The sequence below is a fragment of the Crinia signifera genome, chromosome 5 (genome assembly GCF_055691185.1).
Source record: "Crinia signifera chromosome 5, ASM5569118v1, whole genome shotgun sequence".
Classification (NCBI taxonomy): Eukaryota; Metazoa; Chordata; class Amphibia; order Anura; family Myobatrachidae; genus Crinia; species Crinia signifera.
Genome location: NC_139221.1, coordinates 227,529,819 through 227,552,832, shown reverse-complemented (window position 1 = coordinate 227,552,832; position 23,014 = coordinate 227,529,819). Strand labels below are relative to the sequence as shown.

The following is a 23,014-nucleotide window of genomic DNA, read 5'->3' as shown; positions in this document are numbered from 1 at the left end:
CCCAAAAAACGGGACAGTTGGGAGGTATGCGCTAACCAGTCCTCAGTGTTAATCTTTGGTCCAATCCTGGACCCTGTTATGTCATGTGCCTGGACATTCAATTACCATCCACTTAAGGGAATATAAGGGTAGCACTAACAAGCCTCCAGTTCCTTGAACAACTTGTTACTTCCTGAAGCTTCATTCTAGGCTCCAGTTCTCTGCTACCTGTTTACATGTGAGGTTACCAGTGCATGCTGCTGCACCTGTGGATCAGCCTCCAGTGCTCTATTAGGATTAACTGCTGTCCTGCTCTGGCTCCTGCAACACAGGCCTGTATTCCAGAACATCGGTTTCCAGACCAAATGCTGAACATTGGTTCCCAGGCCGATCCCTGATTCCCTGAGCTTTAGAATTTTGCTTGTAACCCGTTCCAGGCTGGTTAGTTCCAACATGCAATTCAAGTACTCATTGAATGAAACACACGTTGGAACTAACCATCAACGTAGACAGCAGACTCCAAGCTGACAGTATCCAGCCTACTGATTGTTCTCAATCAATCAGGAAATTACCTTCAACACATTCATAGTCATATTAAGGAGGTGATACTGTACCCCCACCCCACCTCTGTCAACCCCCCCATTCATATCACAGTGACATCACTAGCTCTGCTTCTTGGGCAACAGTAGAAACAGGTAGCCAGAATGTGAGCAGGGCAGTATGCAGTGCAGGCAGCGAGGAGTTTCAGGTTTCATCAGCTACTGGTTGAACTTCCCAACCAAAGTAGAGTTAGCTTCTAATCCTCCACACCTGGGTCTCTGAGTCCTATGAAACCTATTATCTAATGAGAGCATTCAGGTTTACAGAGAGAGACCTACAGAAAGGACTCCTGGGTCTGGTCCCAGTGTGACATGATATAATATAGATTGTATTTTTCTATTTGTATGTTAAGGTTGTTTATGTTGTCTTTGTTTCACTACAAGAAAACATTATAAAATAGTTTTCTCTCAATTATGTGGAGCTATAAACCCAGGCATTATTACACTGTTAGTTTAAATCTAATATACACCAATCGGTTACATTTAATTTAAACAATCCATACATCCCAACATGATCCATTTCAGGGGGACAACATGCTTACCTGTTTACCTGGACTTAACTCTTAAGTTATGATTGCAATCACTTGTGAATAAACATCCTTCATTTCAATTAAATTGTTCAACATAGATGACACCAATCATATATTAAGAGGGAAGGTCAACGTTTTTTCCCTCCTGGAATGCCTCATGTTGGTAGGTATGCACAATCTAACCTCCCCCCTCTCTTCGACAAGGCCTCAAGTGCCCTGGGACCTCCGAAGGTTTAATTCGGCCCTATCTTCATCCAGACTATCTCACTATGCAGTCTGAGATCATTTACACTGGAAGTGTTGTATAATATTGCTTAAATCTTTGCAAAGTTAAGCCGTCAATGTGGATTTTAGACGTCTAAAAAAATGTGAGCGTCCCTACAATTTTGAAACCTTTATGTTAAATTGTGCTAAAAAGATTACCATATAATGGCCCTACATTGTTATCCTATAGCATTACGGGGTTAGAGAGAACGTGGTGAGATTATTATAATGCAGAGCTGTCCGTGTAATTTTTCTAAGAAATTTGAAAAGAACTGTTAAACAACCCTAATATATACAATTTTCGAGATGACAGGTATTCTCTTCATTAAGGTTCCTTCTCTCTATAACAGTGATTCCCTCTTGAGTGCGCGATATTATAGGCATTAGCGGTAATGGGCTTGTCACATATCAATACAAAATGATTCAGCAACCAGAAGAAAAGGCAGTCATGGGCTGGAAACTCAATCAACAGATTGCTCTCTCGCTGTCAGGGTCAAGTGATAAGTGACAATCAGGATGCTTTTCATGTTCATTGAAATAAACCTAACTGACATAAAGCAGAACTGCTAAAGGAAAGAGAAGAATGATCCATTGTTCTCCCTTTGTACATTTATATATTTTAGTGCTGTGTACTGGCTCCAGTTAGGGGCTCTGGTTATTTGATTTGATTTAAAATACATTTCTCATCATTAGAACTTTAAATAATAATTGTAGATACTATGGATGAAATTTAATAGGATGAGAGAATCAGAAAGTGAGAGATTTGGTAAGAAATCTCCAGTTTCTTTAAAGCGGCAATCATTTACACTGCCAAATAAAACTGGTTTTGCCGTGTAAATGATTGACGCTTTAAAAAACTGGAGATTTCTTACCAAATCTCTCACATTCTGATTCTCTCATCCTATTACATTTCACCTTATTATTCAAGTCACACTGCTTTATCTTTTAAGTATAATAATCAATTTTACTAATTATATGTTTTTATTTCGTTAGTAAAGCTAAAAGTCAGGTCCCACAGTTAAATATAATTTTTAATTACTATTACACAGAAATGCAGCATGCGGATTGCAATAGGTCTCATATTTCCATTTAGCTATTATACACTGACTCCACCTGTTGTAACTGATATGTAACTGACCATGATGGGATTTTACTAAGTGGGCCATTCTATCAGACCCATAGGTACATTGTTTTGTTCTCATACACAATTTTCTCATATACATTCTTCAATTACTGTATTCAATCTGTGCCACTATTTCCGAAAATAGCGGCACTCGCCTATTCAATGCTGTTACCGACAGAAATGAAGGCAGTCAGCTCTGACTTTTTGGAAGTTGGATCTGTTTAAAGTCGGGTCGCCGCTCAACGGACTTTTCAACACTTAACAGTGAGAACATTGAATTCCTACTGTCGAGTAACTGTCGGATCAGACGAAAACAGCCCGGGATTCTGACTGTAGGGGTGTTATGACAGTTGGAATACTGGATTAAAACCCCCTCATGCCCCTTTCAGACCGCACTTAAAAACCGGTATTTTGCCGGTTTTTAACCATTTTAAAACGGTAATCTGTGCGGTCTGAAAGGTGCAGAACCATTTTACCGTTTTACAAAAACGGTTTTGGGCTCCTGGGAATGCAAGGGAAATCGCATAATAAAAATCGTATGCAGCTAGTGGGGGGTATTCTGGTTGCTTCACAACCAGAATATGTTTGCAGCCTGACCGATGGTCGGGCAGTGCACATGTGCATTTAAGCGCATGTGCTGGGTGCGTGCATCCACTGCGAATAGTGGGATCATTGCGGGCGGGGGGGGCGGAGAGGGGTGGCGGGCAGTCCCATCACCATATGGGAACACCCAGGGTTTCATGGGCATTCCCATGAGAAAGCTGAGTGTTTTCATAGTAATGAGGCCGTGGTGCGGCTGGGGGGCTGACATCACCGGATGTCAGCTGCCCGCCCATTTCCTGCCAAGGATGCATGCATATGTAAGGTTGCTCAGAGCAACCTTACATAGGTGTGCACGTTCCACATCATTCGATGGTCGCCGGCCATCGAATGATGTAGGTCTTCCCCCGCAGCATGTGAATGGATGTTTATGTTAAACATCCATTCGCAGCCTGTGCGTAGGAACACACACTGCAAGGGGGGGGGGGGGGGGCAGGCGGCCCGGAATTCGCCGGAAAGGGTTTGGTGGCCTTGCAAATCAACCAAAATAACCCCCAATATCTCATGTGTGTATGCACCTTAAGATGCCTAACGATGTGCTTCCTCTAGCCATTTTATCCCTTGAATTGCAAGACACAACTTACCCTCTCCTTTGCTTACCTTACCCCATATCTCCCAAAAGCATAGTATGAGCGCTTGCAAGTATGATGTGGTCATTACAATAGCGCTATGGGCAATGTTCTGTGTGTACAGAATGCATAATAAACACTATAATAATTACGTGCTATGCTCAGCTTAGATTTGCCTGTTTTACAGCTCAAAAACTCGGCATGTGCCTAAGAGGAATTTGTTGACAATGGTAATTAATGTCCCATCTCTGTGATGTGCAGTGAGAATCCCTTCAGCAAAGGGCACTGTACTAGCTTATGTATATTTCAGTATGTTTAGATATGGCCCCCAGTTTGGAAGTCGTGATGCGCTTTACAAGTCATACCGTTATAGATGATTTCCCCGCTGTGTTTCCATGCTTCAGCAACGACTTTGCTAGTTTTCTTTGTGACACAATCTGAAAAATAAAGAAGAAAATCATAAAATCATGGTCCTCGTGTAAAAGAAGCACATAATCATGTACGAGAACAACCCAGCCTCCCCTTTTCTTTTTTTAAATCAATGTTTTGTAACCTGAATATTATCTATAATGTGGTACACAGGACTGAAGTAAAATGCATTACTCAAATTATCCACAATGAGTGGATGTTAAAGTAAAGATTTGTGGTATTTATTAAGTCAGAAATGTCTGAGAGGATCTATATTACAGGGGCATGAGCGTCAGACAAGAATTGTGGACATATCATTAAAGTGGATTTTTCAACAAAATATTTAGATTATATATAAAAGAAAATATATAAATTGACATTTCAGTTTTGTTAAAATATGGTTTAAAATATATTTTCATCTCCGTAAAATATTTTTTGAAGCACTTTAACGCCTTACTCATGCATCCACAAGTTATCATCAGTGGGCTGCGTTGTATCGGCACAAGGACATCTGTGCCCTCTATTGGAACAAAGATGACTGAGCACATTTTTCTTAGCAGCAAATTCATTATTATCTTTACCCTTATGGTGAGGAAAAGAATAGAGTGAATTCAGGTGGGTTACAGGGTGGATCTCTGCCCACTTTGGCAACTTAAAGCTTGCTACCAGGACATATATTTGGGCATACCATTGGGCCATTTTGTTGATGATCCCTTCTAGGAATTTCACAAAAGACTCCAACATGGCATCTATTTGGACACAGAATGGAGTGTGTTGCTGTATACACATCTAGGAAACCTTCCTAGGGATATATAGTATAATACTTTGTTTATTGTATCTTGCCTGGTATATTACATCTTGTGGAGTTTACTTTGCGCAGTACATCTTTGCTGGGAAAATTACTTTAAATATTACTTTCCAAAGTTCAATAAAACAATTTTCATCACTTCAGTCAATTGCCTGAGGAAGCAGATGGTTTCTGTGAAACGCATAGCAGCAACTGAAGTGATAAGAATTGTTCCACTAAACTTTGGAATGCCATTTACTTTGTTACTTGGAATTGGTTGTAATATTAATTTTAGCTTTAAATTCATTGTAAAAATATGTATATTTTGAATATTTAATTTGACTTTGGAAAGATTATCTGGACACCTTCAAAGTTTTGCTTAATGGGCCCATATATTTCTGATAAAAAAATGATGGTAAGCACCTCAGCTCTGCTCCATGTTAGATTACAGAGCTTATTATAATTATTGTGATTAGCAGAATATTTGAATCTTCCTATTTTTTCTGTGTGGAACTACAAGTCTCAGCATGATAGCACACCATATTATGTTTGAAGTTAGGCTGTGCAGTTCAAGCCCCCTATATTCGTTCATTTATTTGTTTACAGTTTCTTATATGGCGCAGCAGATTCCGTTGCGCTTTACAATTGTAAACAGAGATAAAACAAACTGGGTAACAACAGACAGACTTGGAGGTAGGAGGGCCCTGCTGCAAGCTTACAATCTATAGGGATATAGGAGGGAAACACAAGGACAGGCACCAGTAATAGCATAGCTTGTAGGTCCAGAGGGGAAGCTATACGATACATAAGTGCCTCAGAGGGTTATGCATATGGAACTTAAATATGATAGGCTTGCCTGAAGAGGTGAGTTTTCAGGGAACACTTGAAAGTTTGGAGGCTATTGGAGAGTCTTATTGTGCGTGGAAGAGCATTCCATAGGATGGGAGCAGCCCGAGTCCTGTAATAGTGAATGGGAGCTGGTGATCCGTGCAGAAGAGAGATTCAGATCTTGTGCAGAGCGGAGTGGTCGAGATGAAGATATTTTGAGATAAGTAAAGAGATATAAGCTGGTGCAGAATGGTTAATAGCTTTATATGCTAGCAAAAAGGGTTTTATATTGAATATACGGTAAAACAAAGGTAACCAATGGAGGGACTGGCAGAGTGGATCAGCAGACGATGAGCATCTTGCTAGGAAGATCAGCCTAGCAGCAGCATTTAGAATGGATTGCAGTGGCGAGAGTCTGTTCTTGGGAAGACCAGTTAGGAGACTATTGCAATAATCAATGCAGGATATAATAAGTGCATGGATAAGAGATTTAGTAGTGTCTTGAGTGAGATAGGGTCGTATTTTGGATATGTTTTTTAGATGCAGGTCACATGATTTGGTGACAGTTTGAATGTGGGGAACAAAGGACAGTTCAGAGTAGAGGCAACAAGCTTGAGTGGTACGGTAGATTGTTGAGTTATCAACAGTGATGGATATATCAGGATGGTAACTGTTCTTAGTTGTTGGGAATATAAGTAATTCCGTTTTGGAAATATTGAGTTTGAGGTAGCAAGAAGACATCCAAGATGAGATGGCAGAGAGGCATTCAGAGACTCATCCCAAAACCACTGGGGACAACTCTGGGGTTGATAGATAGATTTGAGTATCATCTGCATATAAATGATACTGAAATCCGAAAGAGCTGATGAGTTTGCCAAGAGAGGAGGTATACATTAAGAAAAGCAGAGGACCTAAGACTGTGCCTTCCGGAACTCCGACTGACAGACGTAGTGAAGAGGAAGTAGAGTCAGAGAAGCAAACACTGAAAGAGCGATCAAATAGGTAAGACGTGAAACAGGAAAGGGCTGTATCATTAAGACCCAGGGAGTGCAGTTTTTGTATGAGAAGAGTATAATCATTAGTCAAATGCAGCAGAAAGATCTAGGAGAATAAGCAGTGAGTAATGGCCTTCAGACTTGGCAGTTACCAGATCATTCACCACTTTAGTCAGTGCAGTCTCAGTGAAGTGTTGGGACCAAAAGCCTGACTGAAGCGGGTCTAATAGGGTGTGAGAGTTAAGTAAGTGTGTGAGGTGAGAGTAGACAAGTCTCTCCAGTAGCTTGGAGAGGCATGGGAAAGAAAAGGGGGGTGTGGCCCCGGCTCACGTGGTGAGATGGGACTTGGGGCGCCTGACAGGAGCTGTTCTTACCCAGCTGCTGCTCTAAAACGGGAAGGTCAGTCCCGTGAAAACCAAAGATCAAGGCAAAACAAGGGAGCAGCGCTAAATAAAAAAAGTTTGATTGGTTAATCTATTACACGATTTTAATGGCAGATATATGTTAAAAGGTGAAAGTCACCAGCATTGTTTAAAATGAAAAGGGACGGTTACTGGTTAATCAACACATGTAACAATTCAAAGTTCACATTCCTCACCAACCATGGAGACTTGGAATAATAGACAGTCCTGGATGTATTGTCCAGAGGGATGAGCTTGGTTCCCAAATTCTGGCCCAGGGGGAGAACTGCTGTTGTTGAAGTGCGGCAATGTCCTCAAACTCCTGGTAGAGCAATAAAGGTTTGTATCCAAATTGGGGAGATGGGGATGTAGCATCCAATTGGGGTTCTCCAAACCGGTATTTGAGAATAAAAAGGTTGGGAGGATGTGGCACAGGGTCCTCCTTACGCATTTCGCTACTCCTGGTAGCTTTATCAAAGCGGGTCTAATAGGGTGTGAGAGTTAAGGAAGTGTGTGATTTGAGAGTAGACAAGTCTCTCCAGTAGCTTGGAGAGGCAAGGGAGCTGAGAGATAGGACAATAGTTAGTTAGAGAGAGTTTGGGTCAGAATTGTGTTTTTTTCAGAATGTGAGTAATCACTGCATGTTTGAGCAAAGAAGGAAAAGTACCAGTAGCAAGAGAGAGATTGCGGATTTTAGTTAAGAACAGCAGACAGAGTTTTAATGAGTTGTGCAGGTATAGGATCAAGAGGAGAGGTAGTAGTAGTAGTAGTAGTAGTAGTAGTAGTACGTTTATTTATAAGGCGCCACAAGGTGTCCGCAGTGCCGTACATAGCAAACAAGAAAAAAAAAAATTACAAGGTAAAGTACAGGGTGTGTTGATAAAATACAGCATAAATAAGGGTATAGCTGGTAGAACTAAAATCAGCATCAGTTCTGAAGTAGGTGTCGAAATTGTCGAGGAGACTGAAGATGAAGTAGAGGAAGGGAAGAACAGGGCAGGAGCACTGGTGAGGTAAAGAGGTAGGGTGAGAACGTGAGGAAGGAGGGCCCTACTCATAAGAGTTTATTAAAAGGATTAAAAGGAGCTGGGTGGACGAATGAAAAACAATAGGATAAGTAGGAACAGATGGGAACGGATGGAGGGGTAGGGTAGGCAGGATAGAAGGAGCAAAAGAGGTTAGGAAGAGGAGGGATAGTAGAGTAGGAGGATAAGACGAGTGTGGAAACTTCCTTTTCATTTGTGAGTTCAAATAAGGAGAAAGTGCCAGAGGGTTCATGTGGGGAAGAAAGAGGGTTAGAGGTTGTGGAGTATACCATTTCATCTCGGATGTAATCAATCTTGTCCTTAAAGTAGGATGCAAGTTCTTGTACATGGATGGTAGCCAGTGGGGGAGGAGAGGGAGGGTACAGAAGAGACTTAAATATGTTAAAAAGTCGCTTAGGGTTGTTGCATTCGCGAAGAGATGAGAGATTGGAAGTACGTTTATTTACATTTGTACACTTAAAAGATGAGACTCACCTACGCAATGTTATTCTTAATTAACATGGATCTGTGACATTTACAGGCTGCATATTAGGGAAAGCACTATGATGGTATGTCCTCGATAAACATGGAGAATTTGTCAGTTTTAGGATGCGTTTGGGACATAGGGGCCCCCTGGCTTGGTGTGGTCTGGCTGCTTTGGGTATCACATTGTAATACTTAATCTAACACCTTTTTTTTTTTACCTTCTAAGTATTATTTTTATTTATGTAACACCTTTAAAAATTAAAATTATTACTTATCACCAATGTATTACTCCTTCCAGATAGCTTCTGCTTCTTATTTATGTAGCATTCACTAACAATGTAACCTCTCACAAGTGTGATGCCTTTGGGATTTTCCCATGCCCTAGACCAGGCATGTCCAACCTGCGGCCCTCCAGATGTGCTAAAACTACCCATCCCAGCATGCATTGCCATCATTCTAGCATTCCCTAATAGCCAAATTGTGGCAAGGCATGCTGGGATGTGTAGTTTTAGCACATCTGGAGGGCCGCAGGTTGGACATGCCTGCCCTAGACGTTAGCCTTAGTGTTAGGGACCCCTCAGATAAAGTCATCTGGTAGCTGTTGGTGGCCTTATATATTTTTTGGCCTTCACAGTTTATACATTTTCAGTTTCCCCCCAAAAAGCTGAGTAATTGAATCAATTTTCATCATAAATATTATCACCAGGGTTGCCTACCTGACCCTCTCCTTCAAGGAGAAAATGCTCTGTTCCTGGACTCCCCTGGTAATGTAGGATTGCCATCACCTGTGGGGAGCTAGGTAATTGATAAGAAAGGCGTTTCACCACAGGTGATGGCAATCATACATTACCAGGGAAGTCCAGGAACAGAGCATTTTCTCCCTGAAGGAGAGGGTCAGGTTGCACTAAGCTTCAAAAGGGATAAAATGAAGAGTAATGAACAGCCAGCCAATCAGCTCCTGCCTGACATGTCACAGACCACATGTTTGAAAAAGTCAGACAGGAGCTGATTGGTTGGTTATTTATATCACTTTTGGAGCTTAGTGCACCTGGCCCATTATACAGTATGGATGTTTTCTAAGCACTAAGAAGATCCGCAGATAACGCCAATTGTTCTGTAATAAAAAATATTATATAAAAAATCAAATACACCTACAGAAGGTGAGTATTACTCCTTCAGTGTACAGAGTATTTTATGATTTACTAATTCATAATTAATATCACAGCATGAGAATTAAAGGATATGAGAGGATGTGCAAAGCTTGAAACTTAATACAACATAAAGATATATTCATGCTTAATAAACTCATGTGAGTGATGAGTGCAGTATATTACACACATATGTTTTCATTTATATTTGAGGTCCATTGCACTCGAAGTCCATTTTCATTCTGCATTCAATGATGGAAACAAGGCAATATGGTCATCCAAAAAGTACTGTGACAGGGTCAGCATGAACATATCTGGGAAGGGTATAGAACAGCAGGGTGTTGTTGCATTGAATCCTGGCCAGGTATTAGGTGTAGTCAAGTCTAGAGCAATCCTGTTTGCAGACACCTATCAGTTGGTTTTTAAAATGCTTTTAAAAACAAGAGACACGGCTCCTGATGCTGGACAAGCTGACCAGGTAAAAGGCACAAAAGTTTTTAGTGTTAGGGGTCATGGAAATACTGGTCTCTGAAGAAAATCATACCCTTTTTAAAATTGCTGTGACCTGTGGTATGTCCACTAACTTGCTTGTGAACTGCTACCATTCTGCTATAAACTGCCTCTCTGAGAAACCTGTAGAAAAATAAGCCCTTTTAATTTGGAATTTTATCCAGTGTATGTAATCATTGTCACATTAAGTAAATAATCATCTAACAAGATATTGCCTACCCCAACTTCATGTAGTGCAGTGATGACAACAAAGTAAAGTATGGGAAGTAGTTCTGTAACAAGCAGCGTTAACAGTACTCACTGCCACAGGTAACCTACTGCAGAGGATTCTGGGTGCAGGCTATATTCCTGCTAACTTGGCAATCAGTCCCAGCAGCTACTCTGTTATTGCCAACTCAATTGGTTTACTGCTACTGCGGTGCTCGGGTGCTTCAGAGGCTCTCCCAATATGTATTGTCAAAGAAGCTCATCATACTAGTGTGACCTCCAATAACATATATCACCTCAGCAATCTGGGAATGATTATTACAAGTCTACCTTGCCTTAAGGTCTACATCTTTGAAGTATTCCAGGTTATCCTGGTCCAGTGCTTGTTCAGGGATATGCTCTTGTTATAATCTTTGTAAAATTTCTGTAGATATCTTATTACGTATGCTAAACCTTGCTGCTGACACTACAAGCCTTGTATTTACCTCTCCTGGAGATATCGGTCTACTTGTCTACTGGACTTTGCTGTTGACCACTTGATCACAGATAAACCATGTCTGTACACCTAGATTTACTACTTTACAGGAGTATATGACCTCCTGTGCATCATGCTGCCACAGATAAGTCCATATCCGTACTTTGCATGGGAAACCTTGGGTTGGTTTTTCTCAAGACCCTGCACAAGTGTTTGCTAGTACTACTTGAGGCAAATCTATTTCCAACTACAAGAGGGTTAATGTTGGTTTTCGATGGCGTTGGTTGTAGGAGCAAGGGAATGAAGGAGGCAAGGTAGTTTGATACAACTCTTGCTCATAAAGCGTGGAACAATAGAGATGATCAATTAGTCTTTGGAATGACAACAGACCCATAGGTATGAAAGTTTGGTATCTTTATTATTATAATATATATATATATATATATATATATATATATATATATATATATATATATATGGGAAAAAATTTTTTTCAAGAACCCGGCGACTGAGTGGACAAGAATATGCAAGATAGTATGGGTATGAAAAATTTATTTTCACAAACAGGACATGTAAAACATATATAAGAAAAAATGGTACTCTTTACCTAGAACGGCGCCCGCGATTAGAATCGCGGGTGTCGGGGGTAAAAAATCGCGGGTACATAAAAATCGTGTACCCGCGATGACCGCGATTTTCCCATAGGGAACAATGTTAAAAAGCCTGATTGACCGCGATTTTACTTTAAAATGCCTCAATGCCCGCGATTTTCACATAGGAATCAATGTTAAATGGGCTACAGAGGCCAAATAGGCAGAATTAACCCTTAAATGTCACCCCAATTTTTGTACGCCACCCCACGATCCACGCCAACCCGAAGCGTGGCGAGCGCAGCGAGCCCGCGAGGGGCGGCGGTACGCGTCCTCCGACCTTTTCATGCCCTACTATCCACGTCGGCGTGGAGTTGAGAATAGAATAGTGTGGCGAGCGCAGCGAGCCACCGAGCCCGAAGCGTAGCGAGCGCAGCGAGCCCCGCGAGGGGACGCGGATACCTTCACAGTTATACGCGTCCCCTCGCGGGCTTCACAGGTATCCGTGGCGAAAAGCGGACACCTGTGAAGCCCGCGAGGGGACGCGTTTACCTGTGAAGGTATCCGCGTCCCCTCGCGGGGCTCGCTGCGCTCGCCACGCTTCGGGCTCGGTGGCTCGCTACGCTCGCCACACTATTCTATTCTCAACTCCACGCCGACGTGGATAGTAGGGCATGAAAAGGTCGGAGGACGCGCACCGCCGCCCCTCGCGGGCTCGCTGCGCTCGCCACGCTTCGGGTTGGCGTGGATCGTGGGGTGGCGTACAAAAATTGTGGGGACATTTAAGGGTTAATTGTGCCTATTTGGGCTCTGTAGCCCATTTAACATTGATTCCTATGGGAAAATCGCGGGCATTGAGGCATTGAATGCAAAATCGCGGTCAATCAGGCTTTTTAACATTGTTCCCTATGGGAAAATCGCAGTGATCGCGGGCATCGCGTTGCGGCCGTTTATGTACTGCCCGCGATGCCGCGATCACCGCGATGGGCGCCGTTCTAGGTAAAGAGTACCGAAAAAATATATCTATTAAAAAAGGGGGGGGGATGTACCACTATAAATCGGAGGGGAACAACACGTTTAGTAGAAAAATTGAATAAGATGACCAAATAAAAATACTTTTTTGACTATGTAGGTAAAAAACAGTAATGTGTTAAAAACCACCTAAAAAGTCATAAAAAACTAAAATAGATGAAACGAGGAATCATAAAACAAGTATCATGGAAGATGTAATAAAAAAGAGGCTTAACTTAGTGCAGTGAGGTAGGATTTCAGAAGCTGCCCAACATGTTTCGTCGCAAAAGGACTTCCTCAGGGGGTGGAGACAAACTGATATGGAGCTGATATTTATGCTAGAGCAGGCTGACATCACTTCCTGTTTGCCAATAATACAGGTATGCCTCTAATCACAGTGTAGGTGATAATCACCTATTATAAGTACACAGAGGGTAGTTGGTGATCGATAGTGTATTAAGTCAGTGTGTGAATTTGCACATTATAGTCAAAAACCGCTGAGTTTAGGGTTAATTGTCCTCAGTATTGCGGAGGTATGGGGCGCGACGTCACTTCCGCCCCACTTCCGCCCCGCATCCGCCGTCTGGATGGTGTTGCTGCGCATGTGTCAATGCCAGCACAGCGTGCTATAGATTTCCCTTGTTCGAAGTGGGGCGGAAGTGACGTCGCGCCCCATACCTCCGCAATACTGAGGACAATTAACCCTAAACTCAGCGGTTTTTTGACTATAATGTGCAAATTCACACACTGACTTAATACACTATCGATCACCAACTACCCTCTGTGTACTTATAATAGGTGATTATCACCTACACTGTGATTAGAGGCATACCTGTATTATTGGCAAACAGGAAGTGATGTCAGCCTGCTCTAGCATAAATATCAGCTCCATATCAGTTTGTCTCCACCCCCTGAGGAAGTCCTTTTGCGACGAAACATGTTGGGCAGCTTCTGAAATCCTACCTCACTGCACTAAGTTAAGCCTCTTTTTTATTACATCTTCCATGATACTTGTTTTATGATTCCTCGTTTCATCTATTTTAGTTTTTTATGACTTTTTAGGTGGTTTTTAACACATTACTGTTTTTTACCTACATAGTCAAAAAAGTATTTTTATTTGGTCATCTTATTCAATTTTTCTACTAAACGTGTTGTTCCCCTCCGATTTATAGTGGTACATCCCCCCCCCCCCTTTTTTAATAGATATATTTTTTCTTATATATGTTTTACATGTCCTGTTTGTGAAAATAAATTTTTCATACCCATACTATCTTGCATATTCTTGTCCACTCAGTCGCCGGGTTCTTGAAATTTTTTTTTTTCCCATATCTATGCTCTAAAAGGCGGGACACCACCGCTTCCAACCAAGACCTGTGCTGACACCCCATATACTTAAGGGGAGTTAGTGTGTCAAGTACCCTTTGTATTACCCGTCTTCCCTGTACTTGTACCTGGCGCTGACTACCCTTATCTTTTTTGTATATATATATATATATATATATATATATATATAAAAAATAAATAAATGGTTTCTTGAGATGAAAGAGGAAGAAACTAGAATTATATAAAACATGAATTAAGAAAAGTAACCATAAGTGAAGGCTGATTTGAATACTGAAGACTGAAGAATTAAGACTGAAGGATGGAGAATGAAGAAAGAGTACTGAAGTATAGGTATTGCACGGTATCTGGACTATATCCAGGAGATTAGCTAAACTTGGAAGCTGTAATGAAGACTTGAGTATATAATAACAAGGAGCCCAGCACAAAGCTGCATACACCGTGGTAGTGATGTTGTACTGGCATCAGGAAATGAAATTTATAGTGCAGAGTCTGCACTGATTTGCTAATGCAATCAGCTGATTGTAAACTGCTCACTGAGTGGTACTTAGTCGTGAGTCAGGTGACAGTCTGACATGGCTGCACCCATACTAGCCCTGAACCCTGGATTAATGAAAAGTGAGCTGAGCACCACAGGAGGTTGGACACAGAGTCATTTGAAGCCAGTGTAGTGGCAGACCTGAATGTCCCTGAGATACACTGACAGATCACACGGCAGTCCTCGTGTCACCTGCGGACAGTGTGAGCACCGCATGCCGCCAGGATGGATGGATTGCAAGATAGATGGATGATAAAAATATATGATTTGTGATAATCTGAAGCAAGCAATGTGGTGTGACAGTGCTTTGTAACCATTCAATTTGCTTTTTCTGTTAAAAATAGTACAGAAATTACAGTAATTTCTTGTATTTCTTTCATGCAGTATTAAGTACTTTGAAATGTAGACAGCGAGATAAGCGATTGCTGGTACAAAGCTTGTGGTGCATGAAGAATCTAATGAACATGCCTAAATCAAATATATCCTCCTGTATTAGTGTGCTGACAACTGCATCAATATAAATAGAGCCAGAATACATAGCAGAACAACATAGCAGTATACTGTATGCTTACATAAATTGCATCTTGGAAAATAAAACATATTTATTCCTGTCCGTGCACACTGTATAAACCATCTGGCACAACTTCCAAAAATATTTTGAGAAAAAGTGCATTTGCTATACAGTGGAGACAGAAAATGTACTTGACTACTGTTTAGAGTATTTTACTATTACTATGCAGGCAGCTCCACATATAGCCTTTCTATCCAGAAAATTAGTATTCCTTGGGGGCCTATCAATGTTCTGATAGGGCCCATTATACATGTAGAAACAGTTCCATTCATTATAAAAATGGATGTCTGATATTCCTCAAACTGAAAGTTTTCAGAGTTTACCTGGGGGAAATAGTGTCATCTTAAGATGGCCTTGGTTCCTGTATGCCAGCTACTTCCTGTGGGAAGAAGTTCAGGGCTTGCAAAGAGGGTTAAATTCGTCCACCTCCTCCAAATTTAGGTCAATCAAGCACAGAAGGAGAGGTACTGTAAGGTAATATATTACTTCAGTGGCAGGTCTGGGGATCACAGCTCTTAATGATAATTATGCCCCTTGGTCTTACCTCTACTAACAGTTATTGCCTTTATTCCTCACTAGGCAACCAATTTATAAACATTTCTGGTGTTGCGATACTTGCATACTGTAACTCATTGTAACTGATGCAGTGTACAGACCCCACGTAGACCAATAGGAAGCCACAGATGAGATAAAAGAGTAACATCTTCTCCTACTGTGCCTAATTACTTTGTCCTCCCCACCTGAAAAGAAAGTGGGTACTTGTTTCCTAGCACGGCCACAATCACGGGCATCACGGGTAATTTTTAATGGTCTACGATGTGACCGACGCGATGCCCGCGATTTCCTATTGAAATGCATTGAAAAAGTCAAAATCGCGTCGGTCGCATCGTATGCGACCAAAAAAAGCATAAGATGGTACCGACGCGATGCCCGCGATTTCCCATAGGGAACAATGTAAAATGCCTCAATTTAACCAAATCAACATAGGGAACAATGTTAAATGGGCCAGAGAACCCCAAAACCCCCCCTGACCAGTGAAATGGCCCCCCAAAAATAGTTAACACCACCCCACGATCAACGTCAACCCGAAGCGTGGCAAGCGCAGCGAGCCCGCGAGGGGCAGCGGTACGCGGCCTCCGACCTTTTCATACCCCCACTATCCACGTCGGCGTGGAGTTGAGAATAGATTAGTGTGGCGAGCGCAGCGAGCCACCGAGCCCGAAGTGTGGCGAGCGGACGCGGATACCTTCACCGGTAAACGCGTACCTTCGCGGGCTTCACAGGTATCCGCGTCCCCTCGCGGGGCTCGCTGCGCTCGCCACGCTTCGGGCTCGGTGGCTCGCTGCGCTCGCCACACTAATCTATTCTCAACTCCACGCCGACGTGGATAGTGGGGGTATGTAAAGGTCGGAGGACGCGTACCGCTGCGCTCGCCACGCTTCGGGTTTAACGTTGATCGTGGGGTGGCGTTAACTATTTTTGGGGGGCTATTTCACTGGTCAGTGGAGTTTTTGGGGTTCTCTGGCCCATTTAACATTGTTCCCTATGTTGATTTGGTTAAATTGAGGCATTTTACATTGTTCCCTATGGGAAATCGCGGGCATCGCGTCAGTCGCATCGCATGCAATTTTTTAGCCCACATGCGATGCGACCGACGCGATTTTTTTACCTGCGATGCCCCAGATCAAGATCGTTGTGGCCGTGCTAGGAAACAAGTACCGAAAATGTGTAGCAAATCCTGGTCCAGCCCAGTAGAACAGAAAGATTCCATTGCCTATTTCAGCCAAAGCATAGCCTTAAATTGTCTACTACCAGGACTACTCCTCCCCTCAGCTGTAGCAATAATCCACTGATTATTATTTAATGGACTACTACTTCCATCATCCATTATCTAAACTTATTGTTGTTCACAGAATAGTATCCTTAGTATTATTACATTACTAAGTATTCCATGGGTCACAACTACCACATAATCATCTTCATCCTTATACTATTGTAACTATAACTATTAACTTCTTTATTGCTTCTATAATAAGCATTGTTATATTTAATGTTAATGGTTCTTTTAGAATGTATTCCTGCTTTTAGCAAAATGTTATTTAAGGTTATTTATAGCTATTGTTACAGTTTACAAAAGACCGCCCCATGCATCCCGATACGAAAAATAACTGACAGGGGCTTTGCAAGGGATGCAACCCTCTCCCCCTACACCCCTCAATCTAATCCTCCCTTGCTGCAGCCTAACCCAAATCTTCCTCCCCATAGCCTTCCTCCCTACTACTCCTAACCCTAAACCCGTCACCTAAACCTAACCCACTGCTCCGCAGACTAACATAACCCCCATTCCTAAGTGCCTAACCCTAACCTCTCTTCCCTGCAGGCTAACCCTAAACTTCCCCACCCTGCAGTTTAACCTTACCACTAGTGCCTAAACTTAACCCCTTTTCCCTGGCCTGACCCTAAACCACCTGACATACTCACCAACCAGGATGCCTGCTGTCTTCCAGGATTCTCATCTTGATCCTTTTGAAGTTTCGGCATCGGTCTACTGACATCATCCCATTGTTATGCCTGTTCTCTCATTGAATGTTTGTATCCCCAGTGCATACTTTATATACCCCCTGCATGCCTGAAAATTAGTCTGACCTATCATAATGGGGGAGTAGCATCATGGAATTTTCTTGATTGCATCACTCCAGAAGCACGCCCAGCATGACAGCTGAGTGTGACCCACATCCCCTGCAACCCCATAGTGACATCACTGTTTGTATCAAATATTGGCAGGATATAATGAATCCAAGTTCAATGGACATGCAGGATGCCTGCCGAACTGACTTTCTTTTAAGAAAAAAAATGTCCGAGTTCGGGTGTCATCCCACACATCCACAGAACTCAAACTCTTCTTTACATCCCACCCCTTGACACAGATTGCTTTTTTCAATATCATTATCTAATGCAATTGTTCAGGCCATGTTAATTCACAATACTAAATGTTTTTTTATTGGATTTATTTTTAAATTACATTCATTTCTACAGATTTATCCTACATGCAAAAAAAATAAATAAAAGATAAGGCTTATTGTGTTCATTTGGAAAATGTTGCACCAATCTGTATCTATAAACAGACCTTGTAAGAGCATATTTTTGCCAGCAAATTCATATAGTAGACAGATAACAACTATACTCTCCCTATACAGAAATATAAATATCACATTTTAAATGTTCAGAAGGTTTAAAAAAAATCTGTTAAAGATAACTGGATGTGTGTGGATTCTATTTTTACTTACTTGTCCCAAAGTGCACTCCATGCCACCAAGGAAATCTGCATCTTTCAGGCCGTTGTGGTTGCTGCTAATGTCATGAACTTCAAAACGTAGACGCTGAACTTCCTCAAAATAAAAGTCCACTGTGAAAATTTTTGAGAAAATAGGGTTGATGCATGTTCTGATGACCTCTGTTCTGTCCACCTGAGAGTAAATAGTAAAAATACATTGTCATATTTTATTCATATTTAATAAAAACATAAAGAGAAAAACAATTGTCGGTACTTGTTTCCTAGCACGGCCACAATCGTTGGGATCGTGTACCTTTAAGTTAAGGTACACGATCCCAACGATGGACCCGATTTCCTTTGAAATTAGGTCCATTTTGCCGGCAAAGGTAAAAAATCGGGGGCATTGCGTCGGTCGGGACCATTAACATTGGTCCCGACGCGACCGACGCGATGCCCCTGATTTTGCCATAGGCTTCAATGTTAAAATATTTTTTAACATTGAAATCGTGAGCATCGCGTCGGTCTTGTGCCATTATAATGGCACAAGATGAGATGGACTTGATTAAGTCCATCTCACATTGAAAAAAATGTAAAAAATGTGAAATGGGTCAATATGACCCATTTCACATTATATATGGCCCCGTCGTCACCCCACAATAGACGCCAACCCAAAGCGTGGCGAGCGTAGCGAGCCCGCGAGGGGCGGCGGTGCGCGTCCTCCGACCTTTTCATTCCCCTACTATCCACGTCGGCGTGGAGGTGAGAATATATAGTGTGGCGAGCGCAGCGAGCCACCGAGCCCGAAGCGTGGCGAGCGGACGCGTATACCTGTGAAGTTATACGCGTCCCCTCGCGGGGCTCGCTGCGCTCGTCACGCTTCGGGCTCGCCACACTATATATTCTCTACTCCACGCCGACGTGGATAGTAGGGGAAGGAAAAGGTCGGAGGACGCGCACCGCCGCCCCTCGTGGGCTCGCTGCGCTCGCCACGCTTCCGGTTGGCGTCTATCCTGGGGTGGGGTTTACGTTGTAAAATTTGGGGGTCTAGGGAATATTTTACATTGAATCCAATGTAAAATTGGGTCCCAGGGACCCTATTCACATTTGATTCAATCAAAAAATCGGGTCGGTCGCGTCGATCGCATCGCATGCGATGCGATCGACGCGATTTTTCCGACACGACCACCCCGATGTAAATTGGTGTGGCCGTGCTAGAAAACAAGTACCCAATTGTCTAACTGGCTAAAAAAACTGAAAAATAGAGCCCAAACTTTTTGTACAATCTGCTCTTAATTTTGACAGCTAACTACTGTATCATGATGACAGTTGTACTGATTGCGTCCTAACAGCTGAGGATTACCCTGTGTACACATCAGTGATAATAATAACCACATATACCTAAATTAAATAACGATGCAGAGACATGGATTTGGCAGAAAGATGGTAGCTATTTTATTTCAATGACTATAACCATTTCATTGCTGTCAAAAGTTAATAAAGAGTATGTTGGCAGAGACAAAATAGCTAAAATACGCACAAACCCAAAACTCTAACCACTATGATCAGCTAAAAATTATACTATACTGAAATACAATGAAAAGTATCAACTCAAACCTGCTCATAGAAGGCCTTATTCTAGATCACTCTTTCTGACAAAATCCTTCTTAGATGGACAAAACCATGTGCACTGCAGGGGGGCAGATGTTACTTGTGCAGAGATAATTCGATTTGGGTTGGGTTTTACTTCAAAGTGAGATCTATATTGCAGTGTAAAAATAAAGCAGTCAGTATTTACCCTGCACAGAAACAAAATAACTCACCCAAATCTAATTCTCTCTGCACATTTTACATCCCCCCCCTGCAGTGCACATGGTTTTATCCATTTAAGAAGGATTTTGTCAGAAGGAGTGAACTAGAATAAGGCCCAGAATTCCCCACCCAGTAGAGTGATGATGCTTCCCTGGGGAGGTGCTGCAAACATAAACAGTCAACGAAGGTAAGCACCCCCCAAAAAATATAATACAATAAAATGCCAGCCAAGATCTGCACAATAACAGGTAATGGTGTGTACACACGGGTACAATCAGAATGAGATTTTGACTATATGGTCAAAATCGCATGCAGAACACATACAGATCGCATGTAGATCGCATAGGTTTTTAACCTTGCAATCCCGATGCGATCCCGATGCGATCCCAAAGCACTCTCCCATGGGCACTAATCAAAACCCAGATAGACAGGGCTGCAATGACTATATAGTGCAGATCTGCACTATATCAACCAAATCGCATGCATGTCAGGTGGCTTGCCGTGCGATTCGATCCCGATGCGATCTGATCGCATCGGGATTGAATAGCAAGCTTAATCAACCATGTGTACACACCATAACTTGCAGTTCTTTCACACTAAAAATAGTCAACAATGAAACCAACAAAAAATAAAGCAAAAATAGCATGTAAAGACAGGTACAAAAAAGGGGTGATCTCAGCCTTCAAAAAACCTAATATACTGCTAAACATTCCCCTAAAAAACCTAACATAGGCCCTTATTCAGATCTGTGCGGCCGGAGCCGCATACGGTGCTCCGGCCGCACAAACCAATCCCCGCCCACAATACGGATCGCCACGGCCGTCCGTACACGGACGGCTGGCGATCCGCATGAAAATGGTGGGGCGTACGCCTCCACCATGGTGGGAGCTGCCCCCTGCATTCGATGGTCTGCGACCATCGAAGGCAGGGCCGCACGCCCCACCAGCTCCCGCAAGCTGAGACCACACGGACAATCGCCCGTGTGAAAGCTTGTATGGGGGCGGAGAACTGACATCCGGCGATGTCAGCTTTCCGCCCCCATCACTGGCGTCATAGCCTCATTACCATGCATACGCCCCGCGTTTGCATGGGAACGCCCATGAAACGCGGGGCGTATGCATAGGGAAATGAGGGTATGAAGCCCCTCACGCCCCTATACGCCCCCTTTGCGGCGTAGAAACTTTATGTGCGGCGATTTCGCCTGCACATGCGCAGATTGACCTCTGCGCATGTGCAGAGTGAAAACATCGGCGGTACGGCCGCACGCGGGCCGTACCGCTCAGTTCAGAATAAGGGCCATACTGCTAAACAAAGACTGCCAATTTCTACAGGACTAGCTTATTACATGATCTGCTTTTTTTTATTATATATCAGATATAACTCGATGTGTCAATGTTGGGCTTATAAAACCAAAATACACATTTACTAACTGATGATTTTTTTTTTTTTACATTCGTTTTTTTAATTTTAAGATTGATTTGACATTGATTAACCCTTTGAGTGCCAACATCACTGTGGGAGATGTGCAAAATATCCACTCAAAATGCCATTGCCGCTCACATTTGTTATATAAATTCAAATAAAAATGTGTAAAAAAGATTCAATCTCCTATATAAGGTAAACATTATGGGTCATTATGATGAATAAAAATGTTTGTTTGTCAATTTTCACAACTATTTTGACAAATTCACTCCTCAAAGGGTTAAAAACAATCAAAATCGACCTCTGTGGTTTAACACCCTCTGTTCTTATTCAACCATTCATTAATTTCATTCCCTTTAAGTAACATTTCATGTGACAGCCCATCACACTATATTAATTTTGATGAAAATATTTATTTTCGGGTTGCGAATCTCATCATGAATATATTTTATGAGGAATTTATTGCACATGATTTAAATTCTCAAAAGAAAGCGAAAAAGAGACCAAATATATAAATATACAGGGCTGTCAAAATTAAGATAACCCTAGAAGATTTAGTATTATGGAATACTGCTATTTACTGTCAATATTTTGCAGAACATTACATGATAAAAATAATTTATTGCAATTGTTTTATATAAAATGTATATCCTTTATTTCTGTAAGTTTAACATTCCCCAGACAAAACTATTTGTCAATTCTGCATTTGGCCGAGAAATGTAACTGGAATTACACCTCAAAGCAGAATGAATTGACTGTCATTGTCTTAGCTGTGTTCAAAGGCAATACATTCCATGAAGTGCAAATTTACCAACACAATGCAAAATGGCTTTTTGTGGAAAAGCAAAGCAAATGCGGAACTTGGAGATTGCCTCGCTGAAACTTTCAACTTCTGCAAAACTTGATTTATATGAAATGATGGAGAAATTTTGCTCATCTATAGTCCTTAAGACTTGCAACAATACGACCCAGCTGGAAATACATCAGAATATATGTATATGTTACAAACTATTGAAAACAGCCTCCATGTTGTCACATGGAAACTCAGAAAAAAAGCACTTATCAGTGTCACACAGAGAACTGCCAATATGAATGTGGAAAATTATAAACACCTTCCCCACCCCCCTTCTATATTTGCATATTTAGATACTGAAGGACTGCTGAGACAACACCTGCCAGTGACTGAATTTAAAGCTTCTCCAAAAATGTAGTTGTTGAACGCAACTTTCTCTGTGTAACCAGGGCAGGATTAAGGAGGGGGGGGGGAGCGCGGCTCAAGGGGACAGTACCCCTGGGCCACTCTCTATCTAGGGCCCCGCATTTTTTTTAGCTAAAGGTTTTGTGCATGAGAGTGGGGTAGTACCATGCTGGGAGTTGAACCATGCGATGGTCGGCCTGTGCGCATGCCCATTTCTGTACATGTGCTGGGTTCATGCACCCATTGCCAATAGTGGGATCACGCACCCAGAACGGGGGGGCGGGGGCAGAGAGGGGTGTGGGGCAGAGCTAGATTAAGTATGTTTA

The 23,014-nt window shown here is 42.1% G+C and overlaps 1 protein-coding gene across 1 annotated transcript in view; it reads right to left on the bottom strand.

The window, feature by feature from the left end:
* Positions 1-23,014, bottom strand: part of CPNE4 (copine 4) — a 368,148-nt gene that overhangs the window by 98,431 nt on the left and 246,703 nt on the right. Inside the window, exons 3-4 of the mRNA XM_083188599.1 lie at positions 18,273-18,452; positions 4,030-4,101 (exon numbers count right to left, since the gene is read on the bottom strand). Of these exons, the coding sequence (XP_083044725.1) occupies positions 4,030-4,101; positions 18,273-18,452 (252 nt within the window). The remainder of the gene's footprint in view (positions 1-4,029; positions 4,102-18,272; positions 18,453-23,014) is intronic.